At 42.4% G+C, this 21,026-nt stretch overlaps 1 protein-coding gene across 1 annotated transcript in view; it reads right to left on the bottom strand.

Moving 5' to 3' along the window:
* Positions 1-21,026, bottom strand: part of LOC124605228 — a 304,515-nt gene that overhangs the window by 181,741 nt on the left and 101,748 nt on the right. The window contains exon 4 of the mRNA XM_047136779.1: positions 14,763-14,899. Within this exon, the coding sequence (XP_046992735.1) occupies positions 14,763-14,899 (137 nt within the window). The remainder of the gene's footprint in view (positions 1-14,762; positions 14,900-21,026) is intronic.

Here is a 21,026-nt window from a genome sequence, read left to right as displayed (position 1 = left end):
GGCAGCACTTGCGCATAATGAAAAGGTTGGACATTCACAAATATGCCTCTCAGGTTCCCATTGGGAAAAAAATACATATGTTGCAGCGGAGACACAAAAAAATGGTTCAAATGGCTCTGAGCACTATGGGACTTAACATCTGAGGTCATCAGTCCCCTAGAACTTAGAACTACTTAAACCTAACTAACCTAAGGACATCACACACATCCATGCCCAAGGCAGGATTCGAACCTGGGACCGTAGCGGCCGCGCGGCTCCAGGCTGAAGCGCCTAGAACCGCTCGGCCACCAGCGGCCGGCAGCGGAGACACAGTAAAAGTTAACGTACACAATTGTAGCCATAGGGTGTGAAAGGATTAAAAGCCGTAGCAGTGAAGGTGGCGATTCACACGTGACATGTACAGTACATTATGTTTATTTTTTTAAATTTTTTTAAAAGATCGCTTAACTGATATGAGCCTGTCTATAGAAAGAAAGCTTTGTGGCTATTAATTCTTTTAGACATCAAGAAATCATTCTGGGTTACGCTTCGCAATCAGTTAAGTTCATTTTTTACTTAGACTGGGCATAGTTGCTGTTTAAAGAGTGTATTTATTCCAAATGAAACAAGGCATTTTTATAAAGAGCAGTATCACATGACGCCGTGGAATAATGACACACACAGTTAAAAAGCTTAGATAGCGGAGCGAGAGCACTCTCTAAACATAAAGGAACTAATAATTTGAATACCTTGCTCTAGTTTATCACACACGTTAATGCATTCTCTTACCAGACAAAGCTTAAGCGACTATTATTAGAGATCTGTTATTACAAAGTGCTTAATCTGAGGGCGGAGTTGATGTGTGCTCGTTAAAAAAATTTTCCGCTCGAGGAACGTCCGAGCACGGACAGTGGAACTACAAAATGTATGAGGAGGACTCGGGCTACTCAGCCCATCGATCCACGCCTCTAAGCTGAGAGGTCACGTAGCCCTGTCCAGCTAAGCGAGGTGGAAATTTCCTGTGGGGCGTTAGGAAAATAAGCACGAGACACCAAGACTGGCAAATCTGGAGGTAACTATTACGTCACATTCGTTTGGACGTCGAAACATTTCGAGTTCCAGATGGTAACTGAGTTCTCATTTCTGTCAGTAGCCCTTTAACTCAGGCGGCAGCCGTAAGGTTTAGACTCGCGTTGTAAGCGTACTATCATCCTACCTTACGCAATATTTCAACATTTAAGTAGCTCGCTGGTACTTGTAATTTGATTTCAGGCATCGTCGCCGAAGCTGGTCATTGTCGCCAGCTAGGACGCGAGGCATCGGCAGCCAGCACTGTGTTGGGACCAGCGTGAGCGCCAAGACAGTGATGCAGAAGGTGGCTATATTTATACTAATACTTTATTGTAATTAGGTCTGAATATCGTTCACAAACGGATGAAACTATTTTCGTAGAATTGTACTGTATTCGCTCACGAATGGAATGTGTTGTTTGATTACCGTATTTATTACATTCGAACATAAATTATTATCGAGTTGTTTGTGAGTGTGTTATTACGAAACCTTACTAACATCAGTAAACTGAGTCGTGGTTGTTATGTATAAACTTGTATACCGACAACACGAAGTCGCAAAAATATTGTGAACTTACTCGTGCAATAATGAACAATCAAAAATTAGTTCAGGCCAACAGAATAAAAGCGAGTGTAATTCGGAGTTTGTGGTACGGTAAGTTATTCGCAACTCGACATTGGTACCAACGTAGTTAAGACTTTCAGATACCATCTATTACAGTGTGTGCAGTGAACAGTTGCAGCCTATGTACCGTCAAGAGGTGAGTAACTGATATAAACTGTGTTGTGCTGTAGTTCGATATTCGCAAATATATGATTGTACCACACATGTTTTATTTCGTAATGTTCCATGTACAGGTATAGGAAACACGGTCAAATATCGCAATAAGATAATACCGGGTGATCAAAAAGTCAGTATAAATTTGAAAACTGCATAAATCACGGAATAATGTAGATAGAGAGGTACAAATTGTCACACATGCTTGGAATGACATGGGGTTTTATTAGAACCAAAAAAAAAAATACTAACGTTCAGTAAATGTTCTACAGATGGCGCTTCATGTGATCAGAATAGCAATAATTAGCATAACAAAGTAAGACAAAGCAAAGATGATGTTCTTTACAGGAAATGCTCAATATGTCCAACATCATTCCTCAACAACAGCTGTAGCCGAGGAATAATGTTGTGGACAGCGGTGTAAAGCATGTCCAGAGTTAGCCGGCCGGGGTGGCCGAGCGGTTCTAGGCGCTACAGTCTGGAACCGCGCGACCGTTGCGGTCGCAGGTTCGAGTCCTGCCTCGGGCGTGGATGTGTATGATGTCCTTAGGTTAGTTGGGTTTAAGTAGTTCTAAGTTCTGGGGGACTGATGACCTTAGAAGTTAAGTTCCATAGTGCTCAGAACCATTTGAACCATGTCCGGAGTTATGGTGAGGCATTGGCGTCGGATGTTGTCTTTCAGCATCCCTAGAGATGTCGGTCTATCACGATACACTTGCGACTTCAGGTAACCCCAAAGCCAATAATCGCACGGACTGAGGTCTGGGGACGTGGGAGACCAAGCATGACGAAAGTGGCGGCTGAGCACACGATCATCACCAAACGACGCGCGCAAGAGATCTTTCACGCGTCTAGCAATAAGGGGTATTTTTTTTATTCTAATAAAACCCCTTGTCATTCCAAGCATGTGTGTCAATTTTTACCTCTCTATCTACGTTATTCCGTGGTTTATTAAGTTTTCAAATTTATACTAACTTTTTGATCACCCAGTATATTACAGATATTGAACCTGATGTAAGAGGAAGACGAGAGAAATCATACAAAGTAATGAAACATTTAAACAAAGAAGATAAGGGAAATCTGCAAATAAACACAATATCTGAATCTGATTGGTCACAATACTATAAAACACTCTGGATGGATTTGGTGGTTCTGTCTGAACCAGACGGAAATGTAGACTTCATAATGTTGGAGGAGCTACAGGAGGCAATCAGTAACGTCAAGCAAGAACAGAAAGAATCCAGAGTGTGACAAAATCAGTATGGAACTGATAAAATATGCACCAAATATTGCAAAAATAAGTCGATTTTATGATTATGTATGGCGAAGTGGAATATAGCCCAGATATTCCTAATTTATAAGAAAGGAAACAGACATGGATTCCAAAATTTCAAATGTGTTAGCCTTCTGAATTCATATTATAAATTGTTTGCTAGAATTTTAACAAAACAACTATCGCCAATCGTTGAAACAGTAATATATGTTGTCCAACACGGTTTTCGAAAAGGCAGATCATCCTCGGGCTGTATCTTCAACATGACACAACTAACAGAAAAATATAGTGAATTCAATTTACCAACTTTTCTTGACGTCATCAACTATGAAAAGGTGTCTGATAAAGTAAATCGAACAATCTGAACGTCTCCATCACAAAGACAAAATCAATGGCACTTTCAGGACACCAGCCCAAGAAAGTTAAGATTGAAATTGACAAGAAGATCAGAGAGCACGTCAACGCATCTCAATTTTTTGAGTGCAGTATCACATACAGGGTAAATAGTCAAGTGCAAAATAAGTTAGATCTAGTTAACTATTTCTGTGGAACTTTACGCAGAACACTGAGAAAGAGAGTCCAAAGAGATGCTCTGCTAAAGTGCTCTCTCTCTCTCTAAAAGAGAGAAGAAGCGCTCACAGATATGCGTGGAACCAAACATTGAGAGAACTTAGGCCGCGTGCTTGTACAAAAGAGGATATTTCTCTTGTGGAAGACAGCTGTAAAAGTCATCCAAAGTTTTACACAGGAGAAAGCGGTCCTTCAGGCGGATATCGCACTGCAGGTCAATCAGCTCTAGTTGAAGCACTTATGAGACGTCCTATGCCGAAGGGAAAAGAGGCGAACAAATATATCTAAGGCCGATTGAAGCTCACTTATCTCCAAAAATCTGTTTTCAAACCGTTCTTGTAATTCGCAAAGGATTGCATACCAGCACTGCTCTATGGGTGCGAAAACTGGAATCTTAAGAAGAGAATTTTTTTAGATACTAGTTTCGTGGCTGGACCTACTTCGATGGATAAGAAGGGAAATGATGACGTCCGAGATGAACTGAATATGCAAAACATAACTGACATAATAAAACAATATCAGTTAAGATGGAAAGAACACATAGACTAAAGCCATAAAATAATATTAACCTAGTTGTAGAATGTTAATAATGTTTGTTCTATTTACAAAGCTTTAGGAATTTTCCCATAAATTCGGAGGCGTGACTTTACAGCACGTCCTCGTAGTTGTGAACGGACCAGTTTTTAGACGCCGTTGTTGTTGTCGGGCGGAAATGGTAATACAACAGGGATTGAAGAGAGCACCCTCTTCTCTTCTCAGTTTGTGCGTGTGTCGTGAAAAGGAAGTTTTTAAAGTCATCTGATTTCCAAATTTGTTTTGTATCTAAAAGGTACTTTTACGCATATGGTTATTTAGCAAAACATTGTAGGTAAAGTCCCGTCTACAGCCCCTACAAGCCTGTAATTGTAATTGTGGAACACCCTGTATATTTCTTCATTCAAAACATGTCAGAAAATGGAGGAGTAAAAGAAAGGAGAAGTTGGAATTTTGATTGGCTGGGTACTTTTTATAACACTACGTTGATAATAGTGATTAGTTTAAAAGTTTTGCTTCATATCGTCGTGAGGGCACGCCATACTATGAGCATCATAGTGAGACCACGTTCTCCTTAAGGGCAGATTAATTTTTTAGTATGAAAATTCTTAATCCTTTTTTATGCGGAAGTGTTTCAGTGTATTTGAGGATGCCACTTTTTGTTCTTTATTGGGTTCCAGGAATAGAAAACACGTTCAATAAGGACAAATGCTGTGGCAAAGTTCGCTTGTTTACACATTACACAGCAGGCATAACATCGCATATCTTTTAAATGTATGTGCATGGCGTTTCCCGTTACTGAAAACACCTGAACAGACAAAGTTAATATTGCATACCAGCTCTTTATAGTGTCATACAAATACAATAATTATGTTGATGGATGACTGTATGGCGATGGTCAAATGCCAATTAAAAAGAAAAAAATACAATATGGCACAGACGAGAGGGGCATGCAACTCGTGTATTGCTTCTGTAAAAATTAAATATCATTTATACTGTAGAACACCTATTGGTTCCGTTAGTTACGATGAGGAAGAAATCTGAACTGGACAGCTTTCATTTATGGTACATTGCAATACTAAACTGGTTAAGAATGCCCACATTTATAGCACGGCCCTTGAACAGTTCCAGGGTGGCGGGGGTTGTGGTGAGTCTATATGCTGACACTTGACATTGCATGGTAGCACAGGTTGGTAATTTTAGCTTCAAATGTCAGCAAGAATATTTGAAGTGCAATAATGTATGTTCGGATCTATTGCATTGTCTTTTTGGGGAATCGTCTGATGGTGATATCAAGTGCCTCGGATTGTACAACACATTTAATTTCGCCTACATTTATGCTTTTATAGATATATCTAATTATTTGAAGACAGTAAATCACAAGCATTCCAATATAGACATTTGAAGGTTTTCCCTGCCTTATGCTTGTGTTCACTGACTTGTTGGCATTGGTAGGTCATTTGAGTTCAATAAGAATACTATTCCTGCCAGCATTGCCAATGTCAACGATATCGTCCATGAATAGCGACTCTGAGTCGTGAAATAGTTCCCTTGTAGTCATAATGTGATGTTTCCCACAGTTCTTGTTCCGTCCCTGCTGTCTTTGCTGCTGAAATACTATTCTAGGATCAGCAGTTGCTACGGGCGTAGGACACTTAATCCTGATGACTGGCTGAGATATTGCTGGAAACATTTCGTGAATCTTTTACTACCTCCGAGCTTCTTGATTTCGCACTACGTTGTTCGGCAATATCTTCGTTCTATCGCTTTCGGCACTAGTCTTCTTGGATTGCATCGAATGTTTACGGGTGTTCATGACAATCGATGGCGTGACAGGTCATCGACAATCTGGTGGGTTCTGACTGGTTCCTGTACTACAGATTTGCAAGGAGTTCCTACCGATGACTCTTGCGGTGCTGTAGGCACGTTGACACACAGCTAGCTAACCCGGATTCTAAGTTCGCACTCTCTCCGTCGATCCCAACGAGTGTTGTCCATTGCTGAGCAGGGACACTAGTGCCGCAGATACGAGTGTAAAAGTAACGCAGTACTGCTGATTTAATGTGGCCTGCACACTTTCTGGACTCGCAGCGAGCCGCCTGGCAGACCATGATCGGGGAGAACTCACACTCGAACATTTCTCTAGTTTACCCAAATAATTTAAGGCAGTTAGAGCTGTGAATTTAACCTGCTTGTATAGCGTAACGTGCAGTGCAGCACTTTGCGAGTCACTGACGTAAGCTAGAGTCGGGTAGTATCTGCGTGGTGAATTACCGACCATGGTCTGGGACATCAAACATTCCTGATTGTGACTTTTGGGCGATTTTCCACGTTCGTTTAGGCAGAAGCTGCGCTGGTACCTAAATTCCGCAACAGAAAACACGATACATAAACAGAAAATGATAACACGTGCAACAAAGTTTACATGGTTCACAGACAAATGGTGTTCATGAGTTCCCTCTCGCAGATTGCCTTCACTGCGGCATCAGGAAGAAATATGGCCAAAAAGTTAAATAATGAAATAAAATTTAAGAAATCTCTAAAAAGCGGACTGTGTACTAGACAGGATAAGCGCTAGGGGAAAGAAAGAATTACCGCAACGAACTTCTGTGTCGACTTCTACAGGAGGTAGTAGTAGGAATGATCAATATTTCAAGCAAAACAACTTCATATGGATGTGTGCGTTATTCCCAATAGTTTGTGAGACAGAATACATTTTAAGTTCTTTGAGATAAAACCTGGCCGGCGCCCGGCCGTCGGTAGAGTCTAAGTCCATACCGATCGCGATATAGTACAAATGACATGGCCACGCTGACAATTCTCTAAGTCTAGTTATTTATCAAACTGGCAACACTGTAGGGTGCGTCACTTATTGAAGGAAGTCCTGTCTCGCTTTTGTTTGAATGCCCCTTATACTTCTGCATTCTCAAGGTAGTCATGAAATTTATTTGTACGTGGCACAAGAGTGCATATAAACACAGTCCACTTCGAGGTGCAAAGTGTTCGATATTTTTCTGTTTCGTGACTTCTTTATCTTGAACGGTTAATAGCCAATAAAAATCCATCTAAATAGGCGAATATCTGTAAGGAGTCTGTTATTCCATTTTTAACTGTTAGGAAATGGGCAGCTGAATTAAACATGACATGTTTATACAGAAACGTTTGGTAAAGGCAGTGTGGAAGTATTCTCAATGCGATGAATTTACTTTCGTCTCCTGAATCACATTGACTTTCCAAGCAACGGTCTGGCCGGCCACTGTGGCCGAGCGGTTCTAGGCGCTTCACTGCGGAACCGCGCTGCTGCTACGGTCGCAGGTTCGAATCCTGCCTCGGGCATGGATGTGTGTGTTGTCTTCAGGATGTATGTATTGTATTGTACTGTATGTTAACCGGGGACCTAGAAACGACGGAGAGGCTCCGTTCCCGCCGCAGCCGCAGAGGTCCACAACCCCACGACGACTATCGCAGTCCACTTCAGCCCTCCGCCGCCCCACACCGAACCCAGGGTTATTGTGCGGTTCGGCCCCCGGTGGACCCCCCAGGGAACGTCTCACACCGGACGAGTGTAACCCCTATGTTTGCGTGGTAGAGTAATGGTGGTGTACAGGGCGTACGTGGAGAAGTTGTTTGTGCAACAATCGCCGACATAGTGTAACTGAGGCGGAATAAGGGGAACCAGCCCGCATTCGCCGAGGCAGATGGAAAACCGCCTAAAAACCATCCACAGACTGGCCGGTTCAACTGACCTCGACACAAATCCGCCGGGCGGATTCGTGCCGGAGACCAGGCGCTCCTTCCCGCCCGGAAAGCCGGTCCTTAGGTTAGTTAGGTATAAGTAGTTCTAAGTCTAGGGGACTGATGACCTCAGATGTTAAGTCCGATAGTGCTTAGAGGCATTTGAGGCAACGGTCTGTTGTAGCCGCACCTTCTCAACACGTGTAGTTTCGGTAGTTTCCACCTTCTTGGGTATTTCAATACATTGTCACTAGACGTACATAGAAATAATTTCTTTGTAATTCTTTATCTCTCATTAAATTCGCAAATAAAGAAAATATTCCCAATCAGAGAAACCGGTTTTATGTGTAATGTTTACTTAGTTAAGAAATAAAATGTTCTGACAACAAAAATCAGCAACTGGAATAAGGTTAGTGAACCAGATCTCAGCTTTTCCAAACACTGCCACGAGTTTCTTTTGTTAATTATAGTATGGCGTAATTGTATTGTGGATTTCCATAGCACATTTAATTTTCCTCGGCAACGACATTGCTATACAAAACGAAACAAAACACCAATGTAGGCGCAGCTTCCGCAGTGCTTCCCTATACCCGCCAGGGCCCCTGTGTTCATTTTCAGAATTTTATTGGATCTCGAGAGCAGTTATTACGTATCTTGTACGAAAGTGATCTACACAGCCTTGTTTAACAAATCATCAAAGGAACAGTAAATCTGATTTAAGCCTCAACACGATGCTGCCTGAACCTCACAGCCCCACATCCAAATTCAGCAAGCCGCGCGGGGTAGCCGCCCGGTCTGAGGCGTCTCGTCACGGTCCGCGCGGCTGCTCCCGTAGGAGGTTCGAGTCCTCCCTCGGGCATGGGTGTGTGTGTCGCCCTTAGCGTAAGTTAGATTAAGTTGTGTGTAAGCCTAGGGACCGATGATCTCAGCAGTTTGGCCCCATAAGACCTTACCACAAATTTCCAAATTCAGGAAGACCTTGAGTAAAAAAGGCCACAGCTAGCGCCCAATGTTTGAGGTATTTGAAATTAAAGTTTTTAAATTTCTCTGGCATTTCCATGTTTGACAGAACATTATAAAGAATGATCGAGTCGGAATCAGATTTCTTTCCTGACATAAATGGTTTTATTGCGACTCCACCACACGTTCTAAACGTCGAATTTGAAAATAAAATACTCGTTGGTCATTATCTTCGGCATAACATCGGATGAACTTCAAAGAAGAAAGTTGGAACCACACTGACGAAGAAAAGAAGATATCGCAACGCCAACAACGAGTGGCGCGATATAAATGAAAGTTGGCAGGCGCGTTTCTACTTGAGTCTACACGAAATTCGCACCAGTCGCAAAAGAGTGCAAACTAGGTTTGCTTTGAGCGGACGCTGTAAAGATTTGAGCTTTAGTTACCTTTGAGACTGGGCGTGGAGAGTTGATGTTGGTCGAGAATGCCTTCTGGGGGACAAATACGCCATTATCAAAAATGGCTCTGAGCACTATGCGACTTAACTTCTGAGGTCATCAGTCGCCTAGAACTTAGAACTAATTAAACCTAACTAACCTAAGGACATCACACACATCCATGCCCGAGGCAGGATTCGAACCTGCGACCGTAGCGGTCACGCGGTTCCAGACTGATGCGCCTAGAATCGCACGGCCACACCGGCCGGCACGCCATTATCAACACGCCGCTGAGTTTCAACGATTTCGTTTAATAGGGCTATGAGAGGCTGGATGTTCCTTCCCTGATAATGGAGAAAGACTTGACAAGAATGTAGCCACTGTACATGATTGCTGGCAGCGGTGCTAATGAGAATGTACGGTCGCAAGAAGACCGGTCTCTGGACGGCCACGTGGCACTACCGAGAGGGAAGACTATCGTGCTAGGCGTACGGTTCTGGCGCTTTGTACTGAATCTGCAGCACCAATTTGAACAGCAGTTGGAAGTACAACGATGCAACGAACTGTTACAAATTGGTTAGTTCAAGAACAGCTCCGACTCAGACGCACTTTACCGTGCAAGCGAGAGCTCGTTGGAAACAGGGTGGAGGTCTGCTGTGTTTTCTGATGAGAGCTGGATCTGGCTCGATGTCAGTGATGGTGGTGTGTTGGTTAGAAGAAGATCAGTTGAGGGCCCGAAACCAACGCGTCTGCGATGTTGATACACTTGACCTACACCTGAAAATTTGTACTTCAGTCTGGTGATTCGACCTGTTGTGCTGCGGTTCACGAACAGCATTCCAAGGGGTGTTTTCCAATGGGATATCGCTAGCCCACATACCGCTGTTGTAACCCAACATGCTTTACAGAGTGTCGACATGTTGCCTTGGCCTGCTCCATCACCAGATCTGTCTGTAATCGAGGACATATCAGACATCATGTCATCTACAAACAACATCAAACGTTCCTATAATGACCTCTCAAATGCAACAGGCATGGAATTCCATCCCAAAACTGACATCTTGCACCTGTACAACATAACGCATGCACTTTTGCATGCTTACTTTCAATATTCTGGCAGTTACACCGGTTACTGATATATCATCATTTCACATTTGCAATGTCTTGTCTCGCGCTGACATTAATCTGCGATCTTGGAATGTTAATCGCCTAAATACGTTACCCAGACAAATGAATTCACGCAATAACAATACTCTACATTCATTATTTTTTCGGTGTTGCGACTTTTTTTCAGTCTGTGTGTATTTGCCTTGCACTGAGAGGATGACAACAGTTGATGTGATTTCTGTGGCTAGCAATAATTTGCGGCAGTGAAACGAAGCGCGCCGGTGCTGAACTACAGTCCCTAACATTGTTACCTAACCACGACATCTCTGAAATTTACACATAATGTCTTATAAAAGGTTTTTGACGTTTAGTTTCTGTAAGACCAAGATCACTGGACATACTTGTGAGACAGTAGCTCCATGTATCATCGCAATGGTGCACGGGCACCCACCACCTCTTTATCGTCACGATGCCCACGCGGGTTTAGATAACAAACTCCCCCCCCCCCCCCCTCCCCCGTTCCGCTCTTCCCGACGTGACCTAACAATAAAGTGAATGTGCAGATATTGGCAGTGACGAACTGCTTCGACAGGTACAATCGACATACATACAGTATTGTGTTAAACCCTGGCGATTTATTTCATCAGAGATTTGTGAAAAGCACTGTTGCGCCCGTGTTTAGAGGCCATGAAGAACCCCACATACTCTGTCAGATACATCATTCAAATACCAAGGACTATCAACGTATATGGCAGAATCACGTAAGTTCTGTTGGATGAAAAGCAAATAAAAGGTGTCGATTCATTGGTATAACTTCAAAGCAGTAATTTGCCTTTAAAAGAGATTTTTTACATAATGCATTGCAACAAATACAGGAAGAATGTACAAAGAAAATCACACGCTTGTTAGACTAGGGAGAGAGTGTAACGGAAATCCTGAAAAGACTGAATTGCTAGACAGTTGAAGAAAGACATCTTATACTTCACAGCTAATTTCTAGAAACCATTTAGTATCTTTTTCCTTAGAATCTAATTGACGGACACCTTAGAAATCGTAAAGAGAAAAATCAGAATAACAACAGCTTGCATAGAAAAGGCTTAAAGGTACAATTATTTCTACTCTTCATCCATCAATGGAACCAGAGTGAAGCTTAATGTACGGCACAGTAAAAAGTACCATAAACCGTACACTTCGCAGTTGTGATTCGCAGAGCACCAATATAGATGTATACTGAGGTGAGCAGTCACACAGTGGCGATATACACATGGCGGTAGTATCGCGTACACAAAGTATAAAAGGGCAGTGCATTGGAGGAGCTGTCTTTTGCAGTCAGGTGATTATGGCCGCACGACGGGAATTAATGGATTTTGAAGGCCGAAAGGTAGTTGGAATTAGAGGCATGGGACATTCAGTTTCGAAAATCGTTAGGGAGTTCAATATTCCGCGATCCACGGCCTCCAGACTGTGTCGAGAATAGCAGATTTCAGGCATTTACCTCTCACCATGAACGACGCAGTGGCCGACTGCCTTAACCTAACGACCGAGAGCAACGGCGTTTGCGTAGAGTTCTCCGTGCTAACATACAAGCAGTACGACGTGAAATAACGGCAGGAACCAATGTGGAACGTACGACGAACGTGTCCGTCACGACTGTGCGGTGAAATTTGGCGTTGATGGGCTACGGTAGCAGACGGCTGACGCGACTGTATTTGCTAACAGCCCGACTTCGCCTTGCAGCGACTCTCCTGGGCTCGTGACCATGTCAGTTCGACCCTATACTACTGGAAAACCGGCAAAACCGTGGCGTGGTAAGGTGAGTCCCGATTTCAGTCGGTAAGAGCTGATGGTAGGTTTTGTGCGTGGCGCAAAACCCACGAAGCCCTGAACCCAACTTTTCAACAAGTCACTGTGCAAGCTGTTGGTGGCTCCATAATGGTGTGGACTGTGTTTAAACGGAACGGATAGAAAATGCAAAGATTAATCAGTAAATATTTGTTTGGTTAGCTGTTATTGCTCTGCTGTTCTTTTTTGTAATTATAGTATTACGAGAATTCAAGAAACAACGATAAGAATTCTGAATGACCCTAGGATACACTGTGAAAATGCAGTAATCCGTTTGTAGCTAATTTGATTCAGCGTATACAGTACAAATGAGAATTTAGGCACGAAAATATGTATTTTAAATAATCCGGGAGTGCACTAAAAATACATTAACGTAAATTTTTTTCGTATGGCATGATGTACAACTGATTTTTTACTTCGAAAAATCAACAGCCGACAACATCAGCTGAGTCTCAAACCGTGAATTTTCTGTACCATAGACAGACGAGCACTGGCAATAATAACAATAATCATTTAATTACTGAATAATGCTGCAGAAAATCAGGACTAATCATAGGATTATTTTTATATGTAAAATTGTATAACCACTTAGGAATGAAAAACAAAAAGCTCTACTTTATAGACGTATATCATTTTATCTTTTGACCCCCCTCACATATCTTTACGTGCAGCCCGCTATTTGGCGAGACAGGAAGGTGAACTAGACCACACTGATTAAAACTGCGTGCCGGACCGAGACTCGAACTCGGGAACTTTGCCTTTCGCTGGCAAGTGCATTACCAACTGAGCTACCCAAGCACGACTCACGACCCGTCCTCACAGCTTCAATTCTGCCAGTACCTCGTCTCCTATCTACTTAACTTCACAGAAGTTATTCTGTGAACCTAGCAGAACTAGCACTCCTGGAAGAAAGGATAGTGCGGAAACCTGGCTTAGCTACAGCCTGGGGTATGTTTCCAGAGTGAGATTTTCACTCTGCAGCGGAGTGTGCGCTGATATGAAACTTCCTGGCAGATTAAAACTGTGTGCCGGACCGGGACTCGAACTCGGGACCTTTGCCTTTCGCGAGTAAGTGCTCTACCAATCTCATTCTGGAAACATCCCCCAGGCTGTGGCTAAGCCAAGTCTCTGCAATATCCTTTCTTCCAGGAGTGCTAGTTCTGCTAGGTTCGCAGAAGAGCTTCTGTGAAGTTTTTGAAGGTAGAATACGAGGTACTGGCAGAATTGAAGCTGTGAGGACGGCTTATGAGTCGTGCTTGGGTAGCTCAGTTGGTAGAGAACTTGCCTGCGAAAGGCAAAGGTCCTGAGTTCGAGCCTCGGTCCGGTACACAGTTTTAAACTGCCAGGAAGTTTTATATCGGCGCACACTCCGCTGAAGAGTGGAAATGTCATTCCAGACCCCACTGAATCCGCGCGGTGATGCAACGACCGTTGGTCTGGCACACCTGCCAGCCTGAGCGTGGATTTTAGGCAATTTTACAGCAAATGCTTGGCTAGTCCCCCACTTTCCATCTCAGAAAACGTGGTGCACAAACAATTGCAATACGATAACTCATAGTACGAAGTTTACAATGTTCGCAACCAGATTGCGCACACGAGTTATGTCTCATATATAGTTAACTGGCAACGTTTACGAGAACAAATGAAACCTGCCATTAAGCATAAATAAGAATAAATTTGCAAATCATGAAAAAGAAGCAACCCCATATGAGGGGATAAACACTAAAATGAAAGAGAGAAATTTTGAATTTGTACATCGTATATTTTTATCAAATTATGCAATAAATTTCCGAAAACCGTCGAAGTTTCAATATTAGTTTTCTTTATTACTCAATGTCTACTTTCGAGCCCAAATTCATTATGAAATCATCCAATACGCTATGCAATGGCACTCATTGCGACAGCGACATGACTGTTCATTCTAGACAAACACATCTTGTAAGGCAGTACAGGGCTGAACCTCGTTCACCTAACTCTTCTAGTGAACAAGTTCAGTCCTGCACTGCTTTACAAGACGAGTTTAACGAGAATGAACAGTCATGTAGCTGTCGTAATGTATGCTACTGCATAGCTTATTGGATGATCTGATAGTGATAAAGAAAAATTTAATACTGCAACTTCGACGGTTTTTGCAATTTCTTGCACAAATTGTTAAAGCATACAGTTGCTGATGTCATGGCCATCAGAATACTGGAAGTTAGTAAACAGTGTATATTTATGTGTTCTATTTTTACGGGATAGGAAGTTGGGCCGCTCTTGGCTACTAGTTGCCTGGCCACAAAAGTGCTCAGGTGGGTAATCCACTAATAACGTACGCTATTATACATAATTGTGGAAGTTTCGTCACTGTTCGTCCAAAATTTAGTGCTTCAAAACTTCAGCGCCCTAGACTGTTGTCTGGTTCAGCTACAGTAAGGCGCGTTTGTTATAAATAGCAGACTGGAAATTGGCAGTAGATATTTGTACAGGTTACTCACAAGCTACCGGCGAATCCTGCCGCCTTGTTCTCGATGATGGTGGGCTCCGGCGGCTTGCACATGATGATGAGTTCCTGGTCCGACATCATCACCACGCCGGGGAACTGCGGGAACCAGATGCGCACGTGCACGAAGCCCTGACAACACACGAGAAAACGTTACTCTTCAGGCACTGTATCGACAGCCTCCTCGAGAGACAAATTCTTTGGCCTAACAATGACCGAAAGGAAACGGAGCACTAGCTAAAACCTGAAAGAGAGGTGAAATAGCCAACGCAGCTTTGTGGCTTTTATTTTAGAACTCAGTGACTTTGAACGTCTACTAGTCACCGGAGTAACAAATCCCTAAGGGAAATATCAATCATTGTAAAGCTGCTCAAGTCGACCTTGGCGATGTGATTGTGAAGTGAAAGAGGGAAGCAACAGCCACAGATTAGCCAGTTTTGTTTTACATACTGGACACTGCATATACTTTCACCTTAGAGACAGTTCTGCGACTTTCTGAATTACTGTAACATGATGGTATTCTGAATATTTTATCTACAAGGTTTGTAGCTGCTCTTCGTGAATGCTCGCTTTGCTGGACTTAAAGCTGCGGTTCGGTTTCCAGTCTTTTGAATTATCGCCAGCACAGTACTGAGGACATGGGAACACGTTTTCTTTATGTTTTGATCGTTATTGTCAACTGTTGAACTTTATTGCCTACTGCACTGTGTGTGTGTGTTTTACTGTTTAGTTATGTTGAAAGTTGTTCATTTCAAGCTTAATTTTTTTGCTCATAATAATTTTGCTTTTCTTCAATTGCAGCCGGCCGCAGTGGCCATGCGGTTCTAGGAGCTTCAGTCTGGAACCGCGCAACCACTCCGGTCGCAGGTTCGAATCCTGCCTCGGACATGGATGTGTGTGATGTCCTTAGGTTAGTTAGGTTTAAGTAGTTCTATGGTCTAGGGGACTGATGACCTCAGATGTTAAGTCCCATAGTGCTCAGAGCCATTCTTCAATTGCAAGATGTCATTACAATGCTTCGGGTCTTTCTAGTAGTCAAAATAGGCGCTTTGAGCAATATCTTTCTGTCTCCACTGATGCATTTCGTATTTTTGGAGGTCGGTTTAGGTCATAAGGGAACGAGAAACGTTCGCTGCTTAGGAACCACAGGGTGTATTCACCATTCTGGCGCTGATTCTTGTCAAATTCTGTTCTGTTTGACTTGGGAGGCAGTTTGGCTTTGCCTGGTGTCGGTATGAGTTGGTTCGGAGTTTCTACAATGATGAAGAAAGTGGATGAGATGTTTTTAGCTACTTGCTGTGGTGACTGTTAGGCGATGTTCAGGTTGTTTCAGAAGTGCATTCTAAGTATCTACCCAGTTAACTTGCGGTCACTCCGCATTAATACTCGAAATATCATTTCGCGTGGTGAAATGCAAGCTCAGAAGTTGCTCCTTTTCGTTAAATGGAAGGTGATTATGGGACCTAATATCATCATTTGAATCCGTCGTGCTATGAATTCAAAATTATCATTCTCTCCTACACTGTAAAAGACTTATTGTTTTATTACCATTTGTATATTGATAATATATGATTCCGTTAACTCTTTGTGAGAATCCTACTTGTATTTGCCACTTTGAGGACACATGTGGGCTCTATAAATCAGTTGCATTCTTTTGAGAACAATATACCTACGTATATATATAATATTTCGTTCTGAATTATTTCCTCCAAACCAAGTAATTTCATTTACTATCCTTACGTAATGCAGCTAGATACTGTCACATCGCCATATTATGCAAACGTGTTGCAGCCAGGTTCATCACATAAATACTCGGATATGAAAAGAACAGTTAAATAAATTAATTGCATTCTAGAGCTGCAAACCATTAGCGGGATTTATGTTACTAATGGAGAAAAGTAATTCGTCGCCTATTGTGAAAAATCGTTCTGAGTTGTGAATACAGTGTTTTGTGATCTGATACATTAGTGAGATATATCGTGTAACACGCGGCAGCGAAGGGCTTTCTAATAGAAAATTAGGTGATTATGTTTTGAAGTTGTTTTCTGATCACAGTGTGAACGGCTATATATCATACGAGATGACAGTTTGTCTGGAATGGTTTACCATAATGAGCGGCTTTTGATGCCTGAACACGTGATTGAAAAGTTAATCTTTGGCTACCAGAGGATGCATTGGGAGTAGATGACAGAGACAGGGAGTCGGCCGATAGTATGGGTATGTTGTGCAGGAGGAGCTTTGATGGCGGACGTGCTGAATAGTGAATGAATTTCATTAGAGATGCTCCCTGGTGTGACTGAGAAAAGAGAATGATTTTGAGGTGATTTCATAGAAACGGCACATTTGAGAAAGGTAACATCAATACAGTTCTTATTTGCTGCAAGGGATAATCGCGAAGTATTGGAGTGTAAACATTACATTTTGTTCAATAATATCTACGTTTTGGTTCCCAGAGCAACTTATCGGTCAAGTGTTCAGAATCTTAATTATTATTCGTCACCCTCCACTTCCAGTCAAAGCATGTTATAAGAAAAGTAAAGAGTAATTTTTAACTTCAAACTATTTGTCTGAATCACTTCTCATTGTGTATGACAATGCTAAGGAAAGATCATAGTTTCATGTTAATCTGATTCACTTCCATGTTATTAAAGAGATTCGAATACCACCTCAGTTTAAAATAAACCTTTTCATTTACCTGCTAACATTTCACTAACTTTATCTCTACAATTTGAACACTAATCGTAACATTACTGCCCAGTGCCGGCCGGTGTGGCCGTGCGGTTAAAGGCGCTTCAGTCTGGAACCCCGTGACCGCTACGGTCGCAGGTTCGAATCCTGCCTCTGGCATGGATATGTGTGATGTCCTTAGGTTAGTTAGGTTTAATTAGTTCTAAGTTCTAGGCGACTGATGACCTCAGAAGTTAAGTCGCATAGTGCTCAGAGCCATTTGAACCATTTGATTACTGCCCAGTCATGCCTTGCACTATTGCGTGGACAGTTAGCTGCATTTTTAGAAATATAACAAAACTCTCATTTGGCAAACCAAACTGAAGTAAATCATGAAGCAATTATCAACGCAGCACTTTACTTCAGAATCATGCAGTTCAGAACTATATATTCTTACGCATGAACGAGACAGAGCAGAGCTGACTCAGTGATGGATCCAGGATTTGATTTTGGGACGGGCTTGACCCAACTGAGAGTAGGCTTTCTCAAGGTAAACATTAATGTACTAAAAAGCACACACGATTTTATTTTGCTCCTTTAACGCATAGCGAGTCTCCTCGGATAACGCTTGGCAAATTCTTCAATGACTTCGACAGGTTGTAGGCTGCCAGATATATCTCGGCGAATACACATGACAGCCAAACCATTCAACCTGTCATCCGTCATTGTCGTACGAAGCTACGACTTTATCAGTTTAAGCGAAGAGAAGCTACGCTCCACTCTACAAGTAGATACTGATAATATAGCGAGAATCTGTAACAGAATTTTTATATTGAGGAAAAATTCATTTGTCTCTTGACGTGCCTCTCCTGCTGTTTGGCGGGTGGAGGGGGAGGGGGGGGGGAGCTTCCTGTGTCTCCAGAGCCCCTTCCAAACAGTTATTGCTCCCAATAACGAGAGAAAATGAGGCAAGTCGCTGCTGTAAACACGTGCAGCTGCCACTAAAGAGTTCAGACTTTCTGTTTTTCCGATGGCACTTGGTATAAAGATGAACGGGTCGAGAATTGAAGAGTGCTCTGCTCTCGAAAAGCGACTCCTCAACTGTCCCAATACAAAATCGTTGAAAGGAAGGAATACATTCAACCTGAAACAAAACGCGACATTACATTATTCTCTAATTCGAAAGAACAGAAAAGAAAGAAATGCTATATCAAGCAAAAAGCGTGTGTATGTATTAAAGGTTTATTTTACCAGTAGTATTCCTTAGCATCAGGTGCTTCTATATTTGAGCGATGAGCAGAACGTTTAGCGATTCTGGGTGCCTGCACTGGGATGTCCAAAGGTTCTACAATATGACACCCCTCTTGGAAAATTTCTTCATATTTCGTTTCTCTGGATCGTTCCAGTGTTCTTATTACACTGTCTACCATCTCATAGCAAAGGTTGAGATCTAATGCAACAGCCTGAAGTTGCCGTGAAAGCGGAACAGTAATTTCAAATACAGCGGCGGTTACCGTCAAAGTTACGACAAAGTCATATCGTTGAATAGAAGCCAGCAGACTTGCACTTTCCGATGACTTAGAAGTTCTGTCCATTTCTTCAAGGAGCAGGCCGGTGTGGCCGAACGGTTCTAGGCGCTTCAGTCTGGAACCGTGCGACCGCTACGGTCGCAGGTTCGAATCCTGCCTCGGACATGGATGTGTGTGATGTCCTTAGGTTAGTTAGGTTTAAGTAGTTCTATGGTCTAGGGGACTGATGACCTCAGATGTTAAGTCCCATAGTGCTCAGAGCCATTTGAACCATTTGAATTTCTTCAAGGAACTGTACGATAGAGTCAAAGAGCTCTTTGAATTGAAGGAGTGCATCATGCCTTTCAAGCCATCATGTATCACAAAGACTTTGTAACTTAACTCCTTTCGCCACTGGTTGTTTTTCAAGGATAGCTCGCTTGATAAGTTCCAAACTTTGTGCTTACTACCGCACAATATTGGTAACAGGGCTTACAACTCCCATCATATTGCGAATACTAGGTAAGCTGCAGGCCCTAGCGATAGCTAGGTTTAGTTTATCTGCTGCACAATGCATGTAAGTCGCTAACAGTTGGAGCTGCTTTATTCGGGATTGGACGCCAGAGAATTTTCCTGACATGTTGGCACCTCCATCATAACCTTGACCTGGTTCAAATGGCTCTGAGCACTATGGGACTTAACATCTGAAGTCATCAGTCTCCTAGAACTTAGAACTACTTAAACCTAACTAACCTAAGGACATCACACACATCCGTGCCCGAGGCAGGATTCGAACCTGCGACTGTAGCAGTCACGCGGATCCGGACTGAAGCGCCTAGAACCGCTCGGCCAGTGGCCGGCATATCCTTGACCTCTCAGATACTTAACTTGTAGGCCGACTTGACTTAATTCTTGAACGATTTGATCGCTTAATGCAGCACCAGTCATGTCAGTTGCGGATAGAAAGCACATGAAGTCTTCGTCTATTGTGGTTTTTAATTAATTGAGGTACATGATACATACACACTGAGCTGTTCTGTACCACTGGCACACGTGTCGCCAAGGACAGCATAGTATTTTGCTTCTTTGAATTTGTCGTGTACCTCTTTCATAATGACAGAATGGCGACAGTCATTCAGCTGATTCTGAGTTGTTTTGCTCAGATATGTAGCATATTTTAGCGCTGTCTCTAAATGTTTTTGGAGTGACAAATCACCTGAGTCAATGAGAAATTTTGAAAGTGCTCGAAATTTTCCTTGGCTGATTTCATCACCGTCATCTCGGCGGTCTCTTAACGGTATGTTTTCTCGACCACATAAAATGATCGTCTTTGCTATATGAATCAGCCGCTCTCTGTTTGATTTAATCATTTTACGTTTCTCAATTTCGATTAAATTATTTACAGCTTTTTCAGAGTATTCATATGAACTTTTGAAATGTGTGCTTTTTAAAACTGCCATATTGTAACAATATGTAGCAGAATAGTTTCAGAAGATTTGTAGTGGTTTTTTTGTATTTGCAAAGTGGACGAGTGACCTTAGAGCCACGTAATGCTTGCCCCCACTATCTGGACCAGAAAATAGTACGCAAGGCAAACAATATACACCGTTCTGTTGTTGGCTATAGACTATCCAGGAGTATTCCTTTAGCCAACCAGAACGGAACTTTCTTTTTGTCCACCCTCTGTCTGTTCCGGATATTCATAATTACGAGGTTGTTCTGAAGACTCCGTCAGATGTTTATATTTTTCCTCGTCACTGAGTACTTTTCCTGCCACATAAGAAATATCAAAATGATTTTCAGCGCAAGTAGTCGATGTACTAGCCACTCCCACAGACACTGGTTCCGGTTCTGTAACAACAGCAAACAAAAACGACAAGTCGTACGAAATCAACAACTTACCAACAACTAAAATAACTCTTGAGAACTATATTAAAGGTTTATTTAAAGAGACCAATAATCATTTAAGGGTTCAAAATAAACCTCATTAATATGAAGCTTTTCTTTTGTTATGGGACAAACTTGAAATCAGCTAGCCCTTGTAAAAGTTACATACAAACTAACCTACTCGACTAAAATGTGTG

The sequence above is a fragment of the Schistocerca americana genome, chromosome 3 (genome assembly GCF_021461395.2).
Source record: "Schistocerca americana isolate TAMUIC-IGC-003095 chromosome 3, iqSchAmer2.1, whole genome shotgun sequence".
In the NCBI taxonomy this organism is placed as follows: domain Eukaryota; kingdom Metazoa; phylum Arthropoda; class Insecta; order Orthoptera; family Acrididae; genus Schistocerca; species Schistocerca americana.
This window is presented reverse-complemented; position numbering and strand designations above follow the sequence as displayed.